The sequence below is a fragment of the Tachysurus fulvidraco genome, chromosome 24 (genome assembly GCF_022655615.1).
Source record: "Tachysurus fulvidraco isolate hzauxx_2018 chromosome 24, HZAU_PFXX_2.0, whole genome shotgun sequence".
In the NCBI taxonomy this organism is placed as follows: domain Eukaryota; kingdom Metazoa; phylum Chordata; class Actinopteri; order Siluriformes; family Bagridae; genus Tachysurus; species Tachysurus fulvidraco.
In genome coordinates this window covers 4906722-4927596 of record NC_062541.1, presented here as the reverse complement: position 1 = coordinate 4927596, position 20875 = coordinate 4906722, and the positions used below count along the sequence as shown (strand labels likewise).

The following is a 20875-nucleotide window of genomic DNA, read 5'->3' as shown; positions in this document are numbered from 1 at the left end:
GCTTACAGGTAGTCCTGGTGGGCCTACAGGTCCTGGGTCTCCTCTCGGACCGACGGCTCCCTGAGAAGGGAAGAGAAATAAAGAGAAAGCGCTAATTATTGCACCCGAACACCTCCCAAATACCCTGTTACCATCTGGCAGCAGGCGCGAAAGGATTATACAGGAGATGAGCAGCAGAATTGCTTTCACACATGGCTTGCACAAAAACAATACAATACAATAAAGAAGAGGGCTGCTATAAAAAAAATACAATGTCTTGTCTACAGGCACTCAGAGACCATCCTACATCACCAACACGGCATTCATCACAGGAAAGGTGGAGAGAAACGGAGAGTAAGAGGAAAGGTGACTGAATGAGAGAGATACAGTGAGAGGAAATTTGAAGGTCAGCGAGGATAAACAGAAGGTTCGGAATGTTCAGCATGATGAGGTGAGCAAGGGGAATGAGGTGTGTGTGTGTGCGTGTGTGTGCGTGTGTTAAAGATCATACGAAAACAAGGTACAAACCTCATCTCCTTTGGATCCCTTCTCACCCATGGCTCCCTAATAGTGATAAGAAAAATAGTTGAGCTCAAAAGTATGTGTACCCTCATTTCCACTACAGCATTTCACACACAGGAAATTTACTTCATATAAATCAGCTAGATCATTTTTGCCTGTTTATCAGAGATATAATTCTTTTTATTCCTGAACTTTCCAGTGTTTTATTACAAACTTATTGACATTATTTATGCACTCAGATTAAACCCGAAGGATCACTCAGATAAGCTAGTAGCTATAATAACCTGACGATTACTTACGAGAACTCATGCTAGGCTGTGATTTTCACTGCTGTATCTACCGCTACACACATGTAGCCTTCGTTATTTGACAATACTTTCGTATGTAAACGATTCGAACAACATTTCAGAAAGTAATATAAAAGTCAACTTTCTGTTACTTTACGAGATTTTCCTGTTTTCTAGCACAGACAAAGCTCAAACAATACACACTTTTCACCTGAAGTGATCCTGGCAAAGAGTGTCTGATCACAAAATCCCATAAATATAAATAAAGAACTGCATACGATAGTGCTACAATGAGGTCTTGCTGAAGTAGTGAGTAGAAAGTTTGTCTTGTAGATTTAAAAATATATCTAGGATAGGAAAGCAGAGCGAAGACTGTCTGTGCTGCAAATAGAGCTAGTAATGTTCAATACCGTGTGTCACCAGGAAGCCTGCTTTTGTGCCTCGATATATTAATGTTACAAATTCCATATAATAACGCAGTTCGAGCAAGTAAATGATTGCATAAGCTTAGGGCTAACAAGGGGTTTGTTAACACAGGAGCAACATCTAATGACGTTGTTCTTTAGCTGCACCCTGTATGGGGTCACCATACATGCATATATGATTTTGGCACAGGTTTTACACCAGATACCCTTCCTGACACAACCCTGCCATTTTATCCTGACTGACTTGGGACCGGCAATGAGAGTTAACCCCTCAGAGATTCGGTTGGTTTGCTGCCGCAGCGGTGAGCGTACAGGTTCCTACAGCTTTGTCACCAGGGAACATGAAGATCCATGTCAAAATGAGTGAAAGAAACCAAGTGAGAAACCAAGAGTGAAAAACCAAGTGAGACAAGAAAACATAAAAACAATCTCAGAACATAGGCAATACATAACTGCAACGCACAACCTCACGACCTTTAGCAGGATGTGGAGTAAAGATGAACTCTTGAAAATTCAAACCAGAGCACAAAGAGAAGCTGAAACAAAATAAACGACACAAAAGTCACGCTAGAAGCAAGATTCATCAGTACTTACAGAAAGTCCAGGAGGTCCTGGAGGCCCAGTAGGACCTGGAAGTCCAACAAATCCCTGTATGTCACATGAGAAATTTACATCATTAATCACTGAGACATGCAGCAAGGTACCGAACCCCCCCATAAATGGCTGCCCACTGCTCCGGGTTGTGTGTTCACGGTGTGTGTGTGTGTGTGTGTTCACTGCTGTGTGTGTGCACTTTGGATGGGTTAAATGCAGAGAACAAATTCTGAGTCTGGGTCACCGTATTTAGCCGTATGTCACATCATCACATCATCATCATCATCATCATCATCATCAGTATATTAACACTGATAACAGTGATATATTATATACTGCATGTACCGAATCTCCTTTAGGACCAGATATTCCCTCATTTCCAGGCAAACCTCGGTCACCCTTTTCCCCCATGTCTCCTGGAGGCCCGATGAGTCCGATCAAACCTCCATGACCCTGTCGAACACACAAGGAGCAGTACTTAAGAATCTGTTCTCGGACATATATTTGCTTTTATCCAAAGCTGTACCAAACAAAATAGCATGCGAAACGTATGAACCAGATTTAATCTGAATATTTAGCTTTTAAAATTTAGAACATTATTATGATCAGCTCTGCCCCTGCACTCACTACAAGTATTTTACCTTTTCTCCCTTGCTGCCTGGATCTCCTTTCAGTCCTGGCAGTCCGGCAGGTCCCTATAACAGCAAATAAAATGATTAAAGAGGAGGCTCAGTTTCCCACGAGCCTAAATTGATCACAGCCTAAATCAATCAGGAGCTGTACTAGATACAGTGGTGGGTCGATGACAGAGTGAGAAAACCACCAGAGCTCCTACCATTGGGCCGGGAGGTCCAGTCTGTCCAGGGGGACCGTTTAAACCCTGTTCTCCCTGAAGAGGAAGCAGAAAGATTGATTAACCAAAGGCAGATTGATTTGTGGAAAGGTCTAGCCACACAGTTTGGGTGTGTTTTGATTAGTCTGATATTGGAGACTGTGTGTCATAGTGTTTGACTCACTGCAGGGCCTGGGATCCCACGTGGTCCCTCTGGACCAGGTCTTCCAGGCTGTCCTTGGGGTCCTAGGGGTCCTGTCTTTCCAGGTGGACCCTCGGAGCCTGGTGAGCCCTGGAACAAAAAAAGAGCCATACTAAAAATTCTGTGTGATACTTGAAGAGTGTGACTCAAATATACACAAAAGTTCACCTTTGCTCCCTTCTTCCCCTGTTTCCCTTCACTCCCTGCAGCACCAACGTGACCCTGTGAGAAATAAAGCCGACCTCACTCTAGATATTTTCAAAGCACTGTTTTTTACATAAATAAGGCAATCAACAACTTGTAATAAAATAAAAAAATGCACCCTCCGCCCTGGTGCTCCAGGAGGTCCCGGTTCTCCAGAAGCCCCTGGTGGTCCCTGTTGACACACAAATTTATTTTCCCAGTACATTATTTCAATTTCATAGTACTTTCCATATTTATGTGCATCAACATTACAATTTACTAAACACTTACAGCTTTCCCAGGCTCTCCATTATCTCCCTTTGGTCCTGGTCCACCATCAATACCCTGCAGGTGACATTTATAGAGGCATAAAATGCACCAACATGCCATGCTACAGAATAAAATCATTCTTTGCTCAAACAACAGCAATGATCGGTGACAGTAGCTGGCTTTTAAGGGCACTTACATTTGGACCTGCCTCACCAGAGGGTCCTGAGTCTCCAGGAAATCCGATGGGGCCCTATGAGGATTTAAAACATCTCCTTACAGAAAACTATGTATGCAACATTGACACAACAAGAGTCAAAACCATGCTGAGAAAAAAAAAAAAAAAACAAAGATTATAGAGTTAAATTCATTGCCGCTGAGGTGCTTCTCTTCTCACAGCACAAAAACACCGCGACCACAGTTTCTGAAATGAGCTTATTAAAATGTATCTATCTGCTATCACAGCGATGCCACTGTGGTGAACACAGTGTAATTAGCTCATAGCCTAGCTGTCACAGCACTAGCTGTACCGCTCGTTTAGATACCCAAGACTGTGAACTATTCGGCTAATTCCTGATTATTTCACTGTAGATTTGCTTACTGTGACCTTGTGTCATCTACTCCTTAAAACGCCGTATAGAAAGCAAAGCTAGCTGGAGGCAGTAAAGATCACTCGTGCACAAAAAAGCTGTGTGAGGAAGAAAACCGACTCAGATTCTGATTATGGGGCAAAGCAGGAAGCTGACAAAGGCATAGTCCTGATTCTGATTAGTGAACAGAGTCGATTCAGCTGAAGTTCTCTGTTCTGAGTTTTACAACCATGATGACCATAAGGTCTACTTTACGATATAAACACAATCGAAAGGAAGGGAAACTACTACATCTACTAGCAATAATGTCACTATTATACCACTATAAATACCACCAATATTTCTACTACTACTATTAATACCTATTTCTACTGCTACCACCACCACCATACTCTTCTCCTCGTCTTCCTGCTTCTCCTACTACTACAATAGCAACCAATAGGGCATAACACGGGGCTGTCAAGTGTCACGCATTGAGAGTGACAGATCACTCTTTTATCTGGGTAAGATTTACCACAACAACCAATGAAAAAAAAACATTCACTAGAGAGGGTATTTTCGATGGTCGGTTTGAACAAAACCTCAACACGAAACAGCTCGTCTCTGGACAGGACATTGTCCTCGATCATGACCCTAAAAATGTCTATGACACCAGTCATAATCTCTCTCTCTCTCTCTCTCTCTCTCTCTCTCTCTCTCTCTCTCTCTCTCTCTCTCTCTCTCTCTCTCTCTCTCTCTCTCTCTCACACACACACACACAAATACAAATTAATAAATGGAAATTAAACAATACTTTGTACTTGGTGATCCTACAGTACAGTGATCCTTACCAAACCCCCTTATTTATTTATTTATCTATCTATCTATCTATCTATCTATCTATCTATCTATCTATCTATCTATCTATCTATCTATCTATCTATCTATCTATCTATCTATCTATCTATCTATCTATTTTAATTAACATTCATACCAGTACATTTTTATTATATTTCTTATTTTTATTTGTGCTACCACCACCATCACCACCACCACCGCCACCACCACCACCACTATGTCCTACTAATACTATCAATACTCTACTCCTCATCTTCCTCCTTCTCCTCCTACTACAATAGCAACCAATAGAGCACAACATTTACATGAATAATACTAGAGCTACTTATGACTGCTACTATTAACATTCATACTAATACATTTTTATTAAAGGACGTGAGCTGGTAGACATGACGTATAGTTTTTATAACACTGCAATTAAACTATTATTATTATTTTCTCCAGTACTTCACCTAGACCTGCTTTACTCTGTCATAAAATCAGCACATGTCTATCTATCAGTACAATAACACAATCACTTCAACCGACAGTTAAATTCGTTCGGGTTTTATGCGGAAATTACACAGGTGATGTGAATTGAAAACCCATGATGAATGAAGATCTAATGGCAGGAGTGAAGAGTCTCACAGGAGCTGCTCTGGAACTCACCGGGTTTCCTTTGGGTCCGTCCTCTCCTGGTGGACCTCGGATTCCTGGGGGTCCAGCGGCACCGGGGGGACCCGTGTCCCCTTTCTCACCCACGTCTCCTTTCTCACCCTGTGAAGCAGCACAAGTGAGAAGGTTACACGCTTATCCTGAGAGACAAAGGAGAACCTGAGCTGAAAGAAAGCTATAAACTCACAGGAGGGCCCGTTTCACCCACGTTTCCTGGATTCCCCGCCTCTCCGAATTCACCCTTAATACAGAACAAGGGGATTAACAAGGTAAAGAAATACATGACTTTCAAAACAGTATTTTGTAATTTGTATTTTATAGCCATTAAATATTCTGGCAAAAAAGTGTATAGCACAAATGACTGCCTTGTCAGCAGTAATGTTGTCATGACAGATTTTAAGGTGTTGTTCTGTAACTTGTTGTTACTAAAGCATCGCTTCATTTGTGCTTTTGAATTTTATAGATGCATGAATGATAAACACATTTGTAGAATGTATACAAAGTACAAAAACCAAAAAAAAAAAATGTAACATTTATAATTAAACAATAATAAAATACAGTTCTGGTCCCATGTATTCTAAACTAAAGTTTTATTTTATTTTTTTCCAAAAATTGTGTGTAATTACGTGTATTATGTGTCTAGAAAATATTTGCACATAATATTATAATTATTATATATTGTAATACTATTCTAATTTGCCCACCTTTTCTCCTACTAAACCAGGCTGGCCAACTCCACCGGGTATCCCCTGAGGACCCTGAAACCATGGAAAGACCAAAGTAACTTTCTCTCTCTCTCTCTCTCTCTCTCTCTCTCTCTCTCTCTCTCTCTCTCACACACACACACACACACACACACATACATACTCTCTCTCTCACTCTCTCTCTCTCTCTCTCTCTCTCTCTCACACACACACACATACTCTCTCTCTCACTCTCTCTCTCTCTCTCACTCTCTCTCTCTCTCTCTCTCTCTCTCTCACACACACACACACACACACACACACACACACTCTCTCTCTCTCTCTCTCTCTCTCACACACACACACACACACACAGAAACACACACATACTCCCTCTCTCTCACTCTCTCTCTCTCTCTCTCACACACACACACACACACACACACATACTCTCTCTCTCTCTCATTATGCTTTTATAACTGGTTAGTTAACACTTTACACAAATCTATGATTACTGTGATTTTTAAGTCACATATTGTCTTGGCAAAACTGTTTAAAATTCCTTAACATGCTCACTCACTCACTCACACACACACACACACACACACACACACACACACACACACACACACACACACACACACACACACACACACACACACACACACACACACAACACACACACACACACACACACACACACACACCACACACACACACACACACACACACACACACACACACACACACACACACACACACACACACACACACACACACACCTTGCATTATACCACTGTTTTTAAGATGAAAGACGGTATGATTATTGATTCCACACCACATGCTCTCCCTATAGACTTCAAATCACATCATATTAAGCCAAAGCTCTGTATCAATGCCGCATTTCCTAAAGTACTACTGCATTTCTGCTCGTCCTTGATCTGAGACTAAACTTAAATAAAGGACAGGTGAGTCTTGATACAGCTGCTACTGTATATTCTGAACATTGTTTAACTGCTGGTCTTTATGTGCAGAGCTTCTGTGTGAACGGATGAGCAGTTGGTACTGTAGGTAACCTGCCACCTTTCCTACCGTCACTACACACTTCCTAGGGCATGACATTTTGCAGTATCTTTTAGTATATGATGCAATACCACAAAATATTCTGTATCTGTATTCACTGTTAAACCTAAAGTGGGTGTGGCCCGATTTTTTTTTTTATTCGATTTTATTTAAACGGATGTAAGGAAAGGATAAACGGATGGACGCTGTACGATCCATTATCTTTTCATCCCGAAAGATGTATTCATATTCTGTTACATCCTTACATCCCTGCTTCCTCAGAGCCACCTGTCTCTCTTGTCTCGTCTCGTCTCACTACCACGCTGCAGACTTTTCAATTATTAACAAGCGGATGATGTTGAGAGGTGGCCATTAACAGAGGTAAATATAACTCCCTCTCAAGGATGAGAATCTAATGCTGCTTAATCTTTCATAGTGCAGTAAATATAACTCACACCCAGAGATCATAGTCTTCGAGTGAATAATTCAAAATGTTCAAAATCGGGTGGGAAAAAGAAAAAGAGAGATGAAGATACCACGAGGTGAGTGAACATACTGCCAACATTAGCTAGGTAATTATATACGTTCACGGTGCATTAATTCCCTCTTCCCTACACAAACAGGGTGTATCTTATCTACTGTAGATAGATAGCAAGCACCGTGGCTGGTAGGAGAAGCCATTAGAGCCGAGGATATGTCGAATCAAAGGCTACAAAGCACACTAGCCTTGTTATGAGTCACCTAGAGAGCAGGGTTATTATTTCAGCTCCAACCAGCCGTCAGCGCTATCCTCCTGCCTCATGGGTGTAAATATGTCCTATTGTACAGCACTGCAGGGGCACAAGGACACTTACCTCTCTGCCAGTGGATCCCACAGGACCTCTGGGACCGTGTTGTCCTGGGGGGCCCTGATGAAATGTGGAAAACACAGGTTTTTATCATTCATTATGCATCCAATCACATTCCACTTTCTCCTTAGGACTCTCCTTGGCCTGACCCTTTTACTGACAGTCTCACTCCGTCTTTCTGTTTCATCAGCACTTCTTGCAGTCGATGTCAGAAAAGTGGTTTTCAGTGCACCTCATCATCTGTCGCTGACACAGCGGTGACAGACCATTGCGAGCAGCCTCATTTTCCCCCCTACATTCTTTTTATTTCTGCTGCTCTCGCCATGAGTTTTAATGAGCACCATCTCACCTGTCTTACATTCCTGCAATACTGAACTTTTTTCTACTACTCATCAATTCAACCTGTCCAGTCTATCACAGTAACCCAAGCCTAACCTTAATCAAACCTATACCCAACCATTTGTACTGACTCTAACCCAACCGCAAGCCTAAAAACCTAAATTAGTCTAAACACCAACCATAACCCATTTCTAAACTTAACCCAACCTCAATGCTAAATCCAAGCATTAACAATAACCCTAATCCATACAGTCTAACCAGGGAAGTGGTAGCTCAAAGGTTTGGACGTTGAGCTATAGATCAGATCGTGTGTTCATATCCCATAACAGCCAAGCCGCTACCCCTGGGCCCTTGAGCAAGTCCCTTAGCCTTCAACTGCTCAGTTATATACTGTAAACAAGATCCTAGCCCCAACCGCAAATCCCTAACACCAATCCTAATCTAAATTACTAGCCCTAAACCTACAGTACCTTCAACTCAAAATGTAACCGAAATGCAATCACAATCCTTACCCTAACCCCAACCTTAACAGCAATCCTAATGCTATCCTAATTACTCTTAGAGAACTTTTTTTTTAATATTATTTTATTAATGTTTAATGTTATTTAATTCGCTTGTTTGAATTTGTATGGTGACCTTGACTGACTTGAAAGGTGCCTATAAATAAAATTTATTATTATTATTATTATTATTATTATTATTATTATTATTATTATTATCAACATAAACATTCTAACATAAACCTGCCCTTAAAACTTTCCCCAAATAAAATCCAAAGGCAAATTCTAATCCTAATCCCCAATTCCAAACACCAAGTCCAACACCAACCCTTTCAAATCTCAGACAAATCTCCCCCAAATAAAGCTTTTAGTCCATGAGGCATCTGCCTGCACACACTGGATTCTAACACTCAATAAAAATGATACTGACTCTGCAAGAAGAGAGGTGGAAAATCCAATGATCTCCACCATGCACACACTTCACAGCAGGATGCTCTGGCTTTGTTTGGCCTTCTGATTTTGATGTACTTTGTCTAAACCAGCTTTTGTCAAACTGCTTTTTGCATTCCTTCATGCCTGACAGGGCCATGCGAAGCCTGCCACAAAGGAGCATGCTCATTAGATGGTCCAGGCTCATGGTAATCTGATTAACAGCTGTCACAGTGCCTTCCTCCTAACCATCGATGCATCTCTCTATCTTGCTCTCTCTTTCTTTCTCACTGATGTCACTATTCCTTAAAAGACCCATCACACACTTACGAAAGCCTCCATTTCATATCCCAATGTACCTCTTTTGCTTCTACCATCATTCTGGAGACATGGTAGTCTATAAGAATGAGTGAATCCTGGTTATCTCCTCTACAGCGGTCCATTAATACTGTACATCCACACTGACATTTGATTTCCACAACTAATACTTTTTTTTTGGAACCATGTGAGCACCATAATTAATGTCTGATAACCTTTACAGAAGGTTTACAAATTATATCTTGGCCTGAAAAATGCTAGTCCTTTAAAGAATATGCTAATTTATTTACTAGTGACTGAACATGCTAATTTGTTTTGCCTCTAGATCTCATTAAGATACCGGCTCTCATTAAGAGACTTCATTTGATTTGCGTTCTCTTTTCTTTTTTGAAACATGATTCATGCCCGATTGGATCCAGACTCTGAATATGCTCGACATACCTCTATGAATCCGTTTAATAATTATTTCTTATAAATGCTTAAAACTGTTGAGATAAATAAAAAGAAATGCATAAAAAGAAATTACTCGGATTCCCGAAGCCACTTCGTTATAACTGCATATAGCGTAGACTTGATCAGCTAAATAATAATGTAAGAGGCAGAGCTTAATGAATTTACTGTACATTCATCATGATTGACAAATCCAGCGGCTCCACAGAGACTGAGGTTTTTCTTCTAAACAAACATTTTATTTTGACTGATGATATTTGATGAATTACTGATTTACTGAATTGCTATGGGGGGGGGGGGGGGCACGGTGGCTTAGTGGTTAGCACGTTTGCCTCACACCTCCAGGGTTGGGGGTCGATTCCCGCCTCCGCCTTGTGTGTGTGGAGTTTGCATGTTCTCCCCGTGCCTAGGGGGTTTCCTCCGGGTACTCCGGTTTCCTCCCCCGGTCCAAAGACATGCATGGTAGGTTGATTGGCATCTCTGGAAAATTGTCCGTAGTGTGTGTGTGAGAGAGAGTGTGTGTGAATGAGAGTGTGTGTGTGTGTGCCCTGTGATAAGTTGGCACTCCGTCCAGGGTGTATCCTGCCTCGATGCCCGATGACGCCTGAGATAGGCACAGGCTACCCGTGACCCGAGAAGTTCGGATAAGCGGTAAAAATGAATGAATGAATGAATGAATGAATGAATGAATGAATGAATTGCTATGACACTAAGATAAGGTAGTATTTACGAAGCTACATGAACCCTACATGGTCCCTTACTAAGGGTTATTTCTGACATCTGAGTCAAGTGAATGAATATGCTGCTAGCATAGGGTTAACAACAACTGGCTTTGTAACTCACAGGTATGCTAGCATTATGGAAACTTATAACAACCTTATGGCACTGTAATCACATGTATACTTTCTTTTGGACTAAACTAGAGCATTTTAATCAGGTGCATCAGGTCACAAGGTGTACACTTAGCTTTTGTCTTAGATGATCCTTATGTCACTTCATTCAGGTGTTATGGCAACTTGACAAACAGTGTGTAGGACAACTAAGGCATTTGGAATAAGGTTTTTGTATGTTTATGTTGTCTGTAATAAAGTGTTTATATAGCCATATGATATAATGTAATATCCATAAAACAATTAAATTATTGCTCATAACATTTAGAAGAAATAATACTTTTTTTATATAAAAGTAGCTTGATTCATTCTTGATTAGTCCATACAAGGTGTATGTTATATATGTTGTAAATGGGCACACTGTACCACAGAGCCGGTCCGTTAAATTCATTTCTAAATAAGATTCATTTCCATTTAAAGCAGGAATCAAAACATTAATCAGAGAACCGAGGAGAAGGAGGATGTATTTTTACCAGTGGTCCAACATGACCGCTCTCTCCCTTCTCTCCTGGGGGTCCAGGCATTCCCTGTTAACACAAAGGTACGGGTCATTAGAGTCGCTGTATGAACTACACTGACTGCAGACCATAAAAATTCTGATGGATTTCTTTACCTGCAGGCCTGGTGGCCCGGTGGCACCTACAAGTCCTCGGGGTCCTTCATCACCTTTCTGTCCATTCATACCCTGTTGGCCTCGGGGCCCTGGCTCCCCATCCAAACCCTAAAAGAGATCAGTTCTGACTTTAAACTGCTGAGCTGTTTGGCTTTGAGTTCATCACAGGAAGAAACTAAAGTCTGCTCAAATATGTATATGCATTTGCCACATAACTTGGACACATAATTTGCCCATTTAGAGAAGTCAATCAGCCTACAACACACTTCCGTCTGGGTACTTTCGTCTGGGTACTCTGGTTTCCTCAATCAGCCTACAACACACTTCCGTCTGGGTACTTTCGTCTGGGTACTCTGGTTTCCTCCATCAGTCCATAGAGATCATGCAGGTCAGAGCTCAGAGCTCAGAATTGAACCCCCAACCCAAAGGTGCTTTATTGTATATTATAATTATATTATATATAATTATATACAGTTTATTATGGTGGATTTACCTGTAGCCCATGTGGTCCAATAGGTCCTACACTTCCTGTTGGTCCTGGGGGTCCCTAAGAAACGAGAAACAATGTACTGATAGTTTTGTCATTCTCCTGATGACAAAACCGAATCAATATTTTTTCAGTCAATAAAATGAAGTCATTCTTACCGGCTCTCCTTTGTCCCCTTTGCTCCCTTTCTGGCCGGGACCTCCAGTTTCTCCCTGTAGGAACCCATGCACAGGTTTGTAAAATATCAGTTAGCATTAAAAAAAACATAAAATGAATTGCAGTATGTGCAATTTCACCCAATATACACACCTTGTCACCATCCTCCCCAGGTGGACCAGGTGGTCCAGCAGGTCCTGGTTGGCCGAGTGGTCCTGTTTCTCCATCGTGCCCAGCAGGACCTGTAGGTCCTTTCTCTCCCTGTGGGAGAAAATCAAAGAAGTTTGAGCTGAAAAAAGAAAAACAAAACAGTCTGGCTTGAACCGAATGCTCCAAGCGTGTATGGTTAGGTTCTTACAGGTTCTCCCTTCTCGCCCATTGGTCCAGCGGACCCGATTCCTCCAGCACGGCCAGGAAGACCAATCCCACCGGCTGGCCCCGAGGGCCCTCTCTCACCAGTAGCACCCTATGGAAAGATTTTGTGTGATCAATGTCCTCTCTGACATCATTTTAGATCCTACCCCTGATGTCCTCTCTGATATCATTTTAGATCCTATCCCTGATGTCCTCTCTGATATCATTTTAGATCCTATCCCTGATGTCCTCTCTGATATCATTTTAGATCCTATTCCTACTGCCCTCTCTGATATCATTTTAGATCCTATCCCTGATGTCCTCTCTGATATCATTTTAGATCCTACGCCTGATGTCCTCTTTGATATCATTTTAGATCCTATCCCTATGTCCCCCCACCCAAACCCCCCATCATAGATCCTATCCCTGATGTCCTCTCTGATATCATTTTAGATCCTATCCCTACTGCCCTCTCTGATATCATTTTAGATCCTATCCCTGATGTCCTCTCTGATATCATTTTAGATCCTATCCCTACTGCCCTCTCTGATATTATTTTTAGATCCTACCCCTGATGTCCTCTCTGATATCATTTTAGATCCTACCCCTGATGTCCTCTCTGATATCATTTTAGATCCTATCCCTACTGCCCTCTCTGATATCATTTTAGATCCTACCCCTGATGTCCTCTCTGATATCATTTTAGATCCTATCCCTACTGCCCTCTCTGATATCATTTTAGATCCTATCCCTGATGTCCTCTCTGATATCATTTTAGATCCTATCCCTACTGCCCTCTCTGATATCATTTTAGATCCTATCCCTGATGTCCTCTCTGATATCATTTTAGATCCTATCCCTACTGCCCTCTCTGATATCATTTTAGATCCTATCCCTGATGTCCTCTCTGATATCATTTTAGATCCTATCCCTACTGCCCTCTCTGATATCATTTTAGATCCTATCCCTGATTTCTGCCACTATTTTAGATACTATAATATTGCCCTCACTGACATAATTTTAGATCCTTTCCCTACTGCCCTCTCTTACATCATTTTAGACCCTGCTTCTGCTATTCTCTCTTACTCTTTAGACCCTGTCCCAGCTGTCCTCTCCATCATCGTTGATTTTGTTTCCTGTTCATTGTTTTCATACTGTTCCTACTAATCATTCAGGCACTGTTCATGATGTCCACTTTCATATAACCCTAGACATTCATTTTTGGACACAGAATTTTTGTTAAGTTTCTTCCTGTTGTCCTCCCTGACACCATTTTAGAGACTTGCTCACATTATTCACTTTAAGTCTTGCCATCTCAATGTGCACTTACAATTGCTCCTGCAGCACCAGGAGGTCCTTGTTCACCTTTTAAACCTGCAGCACCCTAACAATCCACAAAAACACACACAAACACAGTGAATAATTCAAACAGCATGAAACATTGCTTGCCTACAAAGCTCCTGCTATGTATTCTCAAGAACAATTTCTACATCGTGCATACTGCCAATTCTGCTGTCTGAGAAGACTAGATCAAACGAGTTGGGGTGTGTTATACCGTGGAGCCTGGCATGCCTCGACTGCCTCTAAACCCACGGCGCCCAGCAGGACCACTCTTTCCAGCAATCCCCATGGGGCCTGGATCACCCTAGAAACCAGAAAACACATCAAAATTGTTCTGTTTCAACACAAGCTAACAGTTTGCTTCCTTGTTGAAAGTCATTAGCAACATTTTCCAGACCTCCAGGGATTAATAATGGATGTGGCTTATTTGTAAGCAAACAACTGATAATGATGATGATGATGATGATGATGATGACAAAAAAAAAGATTGAAGTGATGCTCACTCACCTTGGAACCTTCTTTGCCTGCTGTTCCAGGTAGACCTTGCTCTCCAGGAGGTCCCGGAGCTCCAGGGTGACCTCTGTCCCCATTTGGTCCAGTCTCTCCAGTTTTGCCCTAAAATGAAGCATTCAAAATTAATTTTTTATCTAGAAAATGACAAAGTGTATTGTTGGAAAGGTCTTTTTTATTCTCACCTGTGGTCCGACCACTCCGACAGGTCCTGGTGGTCCTGTTTTCCCTTGGAATCCCTGCATGAAGAAATGCAATAGTCATATACACCAAATTCCCAATGCAATTATTAACCAGGCTGATTTATGCCTGGTAGAACCATTCTGACTTCCGACTCACCGGCTCCCCCCTTTGGCCTGGATGACCTGGCAACCCGTCTTTTCCTATCGGGCCCTGAAAAATGATGGCAACAACTTAGAACAGAAACACACTGACCCCTCTCCGAGAATTCTGCAGCTATAATGATGTGTAATGCCTACATTCGGTCCCTTGGGTCCTGGATATCCGTTTTGTCCCTGGGGTCCTTGAGGACCCTATGACAAGAGAGCAGAGGAAAAAAAATGAACACGTTTAAAGTTAATGTTGCCATTTTTTGAGCGGTTCTACACTGATACGAGGAGTACTTACAATTTAGAACTGAAGCATGTTAATAAGCTTGGATCCTTACATTATAGCACATTTACCGTAAGGATGCATAAATAAAAGTATTAAACATAAGTACAGTCTTTAATGGAGAATATATACCTTGTCTCCGGTGGGACCTGATGGGCCGTCGTGGCCAGAAGAGCCCTAGCAGAACAAAAGAATGAAACAGTAGAAACTCAGCATGCATTTGAAACATTTTTTATTGGAAAGCAAGCCTTCATCAAAATTTCACAAATCCTACATTTTTTATAGAGTTGCAGTGTAGTGTACGAATTATTTAAACCACACATGAACAAGAGTAAAAGAGAGAGGTGTTGATTTTCCTCACCTTGGCTCCCGGTGCTCCTGTAGCTCCCCTTGCCCCTCGGCCTCCACGTGCCCCCTGCGGCAAAAGTGACATAGCCATAAATCAGTTACTCAATGCACAGCTTGACCTTATTCAATGCTATTTCAGAATAACGCTCTAGATCTAGTTTCCTAAAAGCAACTAACATTTAATCAGTAGGCTTGCTCTACCATTTAATGATGTTTGGGAAATTTAATATGTTTTATGTGGTAGAGGTGGATATTTGTGAGATTTTCAAATGCACTGTTCAATACAGCTTCTTTATTGTGACAAATGCCAAACAGTGCATAATGTGATATATTCATTCATTCATTCATTCATTCATTCATTCATTTTCTACCGCTTATCCGAACTTCTCGGGTCACGGGGAGCCTGTGCCTATCTCAGGCGTCATCGGGCATCGAGGCAGGATACACCCTGGACGGAGTGCCAACCCATCACAGGGCGCACACACTCTCATTCACTCACACACTACGGACAATTTTCCAGAGATGCCAATCAACCTACCATGTATGTCTTTGGACCGGGGGAGGAAACCGGAGTACTCGGAGGAAACCCCCGAGGCACGAGGAGAACATGCAAACTCCACACACGCAAGGCGGAGGCGGGAATCGAACTCGCAACCCTGGAGGTGTGAGGCGAATGTGCTAACCACTAAGCCACTGTAACCCCCCTAATTTAATATAGCATATTCAAATTATATTATAATATTCTAGTACAGTATAGTATATATTCTATTGTATATAGCACAAGTTGACTCTTGGGTGGTGCAAAAGAAAAGTGTCTGGGGTTTAAATCACAACAATGTCAAAGCTTTCCATGGTCAGGAGTCCCATAGTGAAAAGTGTCCGTGCTCCGAGGGATGGCACTGATGTCTCTCCTGTCCGTCAAAGTGATTCTCACAAATCACAGACTTTTATAAGCATCCGGTATGTATGCATGTTTTTAAACGTTGAGCCACAAGGTTACATAGACAGATTATGTAGACAAAGGTGGGGTCATATTGAGGGAAAGGGCGTGGCTTGTCACTGGTATTCTAATTCACCTCACAAGCATCAGAAGGCTCTAAAAGTGATAAACTGCTCCTTTTAACTGCAGAGGTCATCAGAGACTCGTGTCCATACTATTATTCTATTATTTTATTTTAGTATGTTTTATTAATATATATCAGATGGTGTGTGTGTGTGTGTGTGTGTGTGTGTGTGTGTGTGGGTGTGTGTGTGTGTGTAGAGCTATTACACTTACATTTGGACCTCTTTCACCTGTTTCACCTGCTGTACCTGCAGATCCCTGCAAAGGAAGAGAAATAAAAATGAGTACATGAAAATGGCCACACACACACACACACACACACACACACACACACACACACACACACACACACACACACACACACACACACACACACACACACACACACACACACAAACCCACACACACACACAAACCCACACACACACACAAACCTACACACACACACACAAACCCACACACACACACACACACACACACTCACACACACACTCACACACACACTCACACACACACACACACACACACACACAAACACACACACAAACACACACGCACACAAACCTACACACACACACACAAACCCACACACACACAAACCTACACACACACAAACCTACACACACACAAACCTACACACACACACACACACACAAACCCACACACACAATTTCCATTCTGATTCCCTTACCCTCTTCCCCTTCTCTCCTGGCATGCCTGGCACTCCTGGAAAGCCGACAGATCCCTGCAGGCCAGAGCAGAGGCTAATCAATTAGTGTATTCCTCTCATTAATCTACTTCTAGATTTAATTAACCACAAATTAACCTCAGAAATCACATTACCATAAATAAACCCAACATTAATTGTTGTCTTTGATAACCTATTAATGACACAGAGCCTTTAATAGGCATTAATTTGCACTGGTGTAATTGATAATATTGAAATATTAATGTAGCATTAGAAAGACATTTCAGTCATGGCTCATCTCACGTCGCCCACAGCTTTTCTCGGGTTCGTACACGGGCTAGCATGAGCAGCAGGCTTACCTTAAGGCCTTGCCTTCCTGGATAGCCGGGTAACCCCGGGACACCGAGTTTTCCCTGGAGAGATGGAAGACACCAAAATGGGATGAATTAATGTTTATTATTAAAAAACTCTGCATGGAAAATTACTCAACACTCATTACTCCTACACCACACAGCCTTTAAGCTTTTGTAATTTTTGTATGCAGGTTTTTTTAGTATTATTTACCTGAAGATACAAGCCAAAGACTTGCTGTTGTTTACAGCTGCTATAACATACGTAATAGCCAGAATGTACTTGTTTAACAAAGATTTTATTATAAGATTTAGTTATAAGGAGGATTTTTTTTTAATGTTTCAAATTTAAGATTTAAAGATACTAAACGTATTTGTATTTACAGGTTTATTTGATATTTGAGCTTAAGTGTCCAGATATATTTTCTCGATATATGTATACTTAGATATATACCTAGATATTTTTTCTTAATAAGGAAATCAATGAAATTTTAACTGTCATCATAATCTGAATTGCTTTGAAATACAGAACAGCTGGCAGTCTTGAGCAACATAATATACAGACTAAAATTCTCATGATGTCTTCGGTAGCATGCGCTTAATTTTACAATAGCTGTGTGAAAAATATGAACCTTTTCTCCAGCAATTCCTAGAGGCCCAGGTTCTCCAATAGGCCCCAACTGGCCTTTAAGCCCCTCAGGTCCGTCCTCACCACGGGGCCCAGCAGGCCCATTGTCACCCTACACACACACACACACACACACACACACACACACACACACACACACACACACACACACACACACACACACACACAGGGAAAGAGAGAGAGACAGAATTACAACTACAGTCTTACAGAGTACACTCTATTTCAAAAAAGATGCTGGAAGGCTTCTTTTAAAAAATGGACGCCATTTGAAACAGGGCCATAAAGGACTCTTACTCGATCTCCTTCAGCTCCCATGTCACCTTTGGTCCCGGGGAAGCCATCTTCTCCCTGCCGTGAACAGATGAGAACCGTTCATCCATCACTAACTGAATTTCTCACTATATTGCACAGCCAGCCTTTTTTTTTTTTGACTTTGGTGCAGGAAATATGAGCTCGCCAAGCGAGTGTTATAGAAAACAATTTATCTGGAGACGCCGCTACTGGCACGGCACGCATCCCAGTCTTATCTCTGCTATTGATAAGTACAGAGGGAGTAACCTCTATTCTCCAGTGTATCTCTGACTTCTGAGAGAAAGAAGACAGAGAGACAGAGAAAGAGAGATGGAAAGCCTTTGTTTTTTTTTTCCACTCATACCTTCTCTCCTTTGCTTCCTTTCAGACCTCGTACGCCGTCAGCACCCTGGTGAAAAAGAACAAAAGGCATCAGCGATTCTGTTTGAGTCTCAGCACGCAGCATCGCCTCCGGGAGAAAAATACTGACCCCAGGCAGAGACGCTCAGATATCGACGTCTCCGACTGAGCGCACAAATGGCTTTTATAACATGATACACACTGGGAAAACACACATATTATTTAAGGGAAGGGTTCTTAATAGAACCTTAAATGGTTCTTTCACTTACTTCGTACATAGTGTGGATCCCTAAAGTAGTTCTTTATATAGAGACATTTTGAAGGCTTCACTGAACAGAACGCTATGGAGTTATTTTTGAATCCAACTTACATCGCTCTTTTTTTTTTTTAGGATAAATTAGACTTATTATTATTAGTACTAATAGTTGTAATAGTAGTAAAAAGAAATGTAGAAAAATACAGCTAATTAAAACACAGTATATTCAAATATAAAACATAATAAGAAATGTGTTATATAAAAAAGACGTATGTAGTATATACACTTCTGGGTTCTATATAAAACACTAGGGTCGAAATACAAATGTAAAGTGAAAAAGGTGCCATTACTTTTGGAATTCTTTCTGTAGATAACTGTGAGGTTTTGAAATGAGGTGTTTATGGATGACACCTATTTAGGAAAAGTTCAAATAGTGTGTTACATTTGTAAAATAATTCAAACTGAAATGAAAGAAACACAGAGATTATGCAATGACCTTTATAGTTAATGTATATGAATATAGTGAAACTCCTCCCACTTATTAAAGTGTAACAGTGAAACTCCTCCCACTTATTAAAGTGTAACAGTGAAACTCCTCCCACTTATTACAGTGTAACAGTGAAACTCCTCCCACTTATTACAGTGTAACCGTGAAACTCCTCCCACTTAATAAAGTGTAAACGTGAAACTCCTCCCACTTATTCAAGTGTAACAGTGAAACTCCTCCCACTTAATAAAGTGTAAACGTGAAACTCCTCCCACTTATTACAGTGTAACGGTGAAACTCCTCCCACTTATTAAAGTGTAACGGTGAAACTCCTCCCACTTATTAGAGTGTAACAGTGAGACTCCTCCCACTTATTAAAATGTAAAAGTGAAACTCCTCCCACTTATTAAAGCGTAACAGTGAAACTCCTCCCACTTATTAAAGCGTAACAGTGAAACTCCTCCCATTTATTAAAGCGTAACAGTGAAACTCCTCCCACTCATTAAAGTGTAAGCATGAAACTCCTCCCACTTATTAAAGTTTAACATTGAAATTCCTCCCAAATTGCATTTTATTAGATTCTCTACAGTCCACCCATAAAATATTCCCTAAAATTGAAATAATTTAAATAAAAACATTTAAATAATTTAAATAAAATTTGCTATTGCAATTTTTTTTTGGATTTAAATTGGATTTATTTATTAATTTTTTTATGCATTTATTTTTATTATTATTATTATTATTATTATTATTATTATTATTATTATTATTATTATCATCATCATCATGGCTTTCTTTTACCTCGTGGGCAGAACAGAAGTAAAATCTGTTTGCTGATTTATTCAGTTATTTATTTATGTCAAATCGATTTTAATACTTAATATTTGGCTTGGGGAGCTTGTCAAAAATAACCACAGCCTTTTTTTAACACGTGTAAACACCATTTACATTTTTGCTGTGAGCATAAATATGGCTTTGGATGATTTTTAAAATCAACATTTATATATTATTTATAATCTTAAATTTCTATAACTTTAAATACTAACAATTAAAAAGGATTAAATAATAAATGATTTTGTCTCTAAATGCAACTAAATGTGTGTGTGTGTGTGTGTGTGTGTGTGTGTGTGTGTGTGTGTGTGTGTGTTAGAAAGTTGTTCACTACATAACCTTGTGTAATTACTTTATACACCTTCGGCAGTGTGTGTATAACTGAGAGCAGGTGTGCTGTGTGTGTGTGTGTGTGTGTTAGAAGGTTGTACACTGCATAACCTTGTGTAATTACTTTATACACCTTCGGCAGTGTGTGTATAACTGAGTGCAGGTGTGCTGTGTGTGTGTGTGTGTGTTAGAAGGTTGTACACTGCATAACCTTGTGTAATTACTTTATACACCTTCGGCAGTGTGTGTATAACTGAG

At 40.8% G+C, this 20875-nt stretch overlaps 1 protein-coding gene across 3 annotated transcripts in view; it reads right to left on the bottom strand.

Moving 5' to 3' along the window:
- col5a3a (collagen, type V, alpha 3a) overlaps positions 1-20875 on the bottom strand; it is an 89255-nt gene that overhangs the window by 13165 nt on the left and 55215 nt on the right. For all 3 annotated transcript variants that reach the window (XM_027155122.2, XM_027155124.2, XM_027155123.2), the window contains 35 exons: positions 18718-18762; positions 18357-18410; positions 18046-18153; positions 17423-17476; positions 17067-17120; positions 16589-16633; positions 15326-15379; positions 15097-15141; positions 14832-14885; positions 14692-14745; positions 14538-14591; positions 14350-14457; positions 14057-14146; positions 13832-13885; positions 12506-12613; positions 12301-12408; positions 12150-12203; positions 11998-12051; positions 11505-11612; positions 11365-11418; positions 7972-8025; positions 6077-6130; positions 5560-5613; positions 5367-5474; positions 3491-3544; positions 3316-3369; positions 3164-3217; positions 3010-3063; positions 2824-2931; positions 2643-2696; positions 2449-2502; positions 2153-2260; positions 1808-1861; positions 508-543; positions 7-60 (listed from right to left, as the gene is read on the bottom strand). In XM_027155122.2, the coding sequence (XP_027010923.1) occupies positions 7-60; positions 508-543; positions 1808-1861; positions 2153-2260; positions 2449-2502; positions 2643-2696; positions 2824-2931; positions 3010-3063; positions 3164-3217; positions 3316-3369; positions 3491-3544; positions 5367-5474; positions 5560-5613; positions 6077-6130; positions 7972-8025; positions 11365-11418; positions 11505-11612; positions 11998-12051; positions 12150-12203; positions 12301-12408; positions 12506-12613; positions 13832-13885; positions 14057-14146; positions 14350-14457; positions 14538-14591; positions 14692-14745; positions 14832-14885; positions 15097-15141; positions 15326-15379; positions 16589-16633; positions 17067-17120; positions 17423-17476; positions 18046-18153; positions 18357-18410; positions 18718-18762 (2313 nt within the window). The remainder of the gene's footprint in view (positions 1-6; positions 61-507; positions 544-1807; positions 1862-2152; positions 2261-2448; positions 2503-2642; positions 2697-2823; positions 2932-3009; positions 3064-3163; positions 3218-3315; positions 3370-3490; positions 3545-5366; positions 5475-5559; positions 5614-6076; positions 6131-7971; positions 8026-11364; positions 11419-11504; positions 11613-11997; positions 12052-12149; positions 12204-12300; positions 12409-12505; positions 12614-13831; positions 13886-14056; positions 14147-14349; positions 14458-14537; positions 14592-14691; positions 14746-14831; positions 14886-15096; positions 15142-15325; positions 15380-16588; positions 16634-17066; positions 17121-17422; positions 17477-18045; positions 18154-18356; positions 18411-18717; positions 18763-20875) is intronic.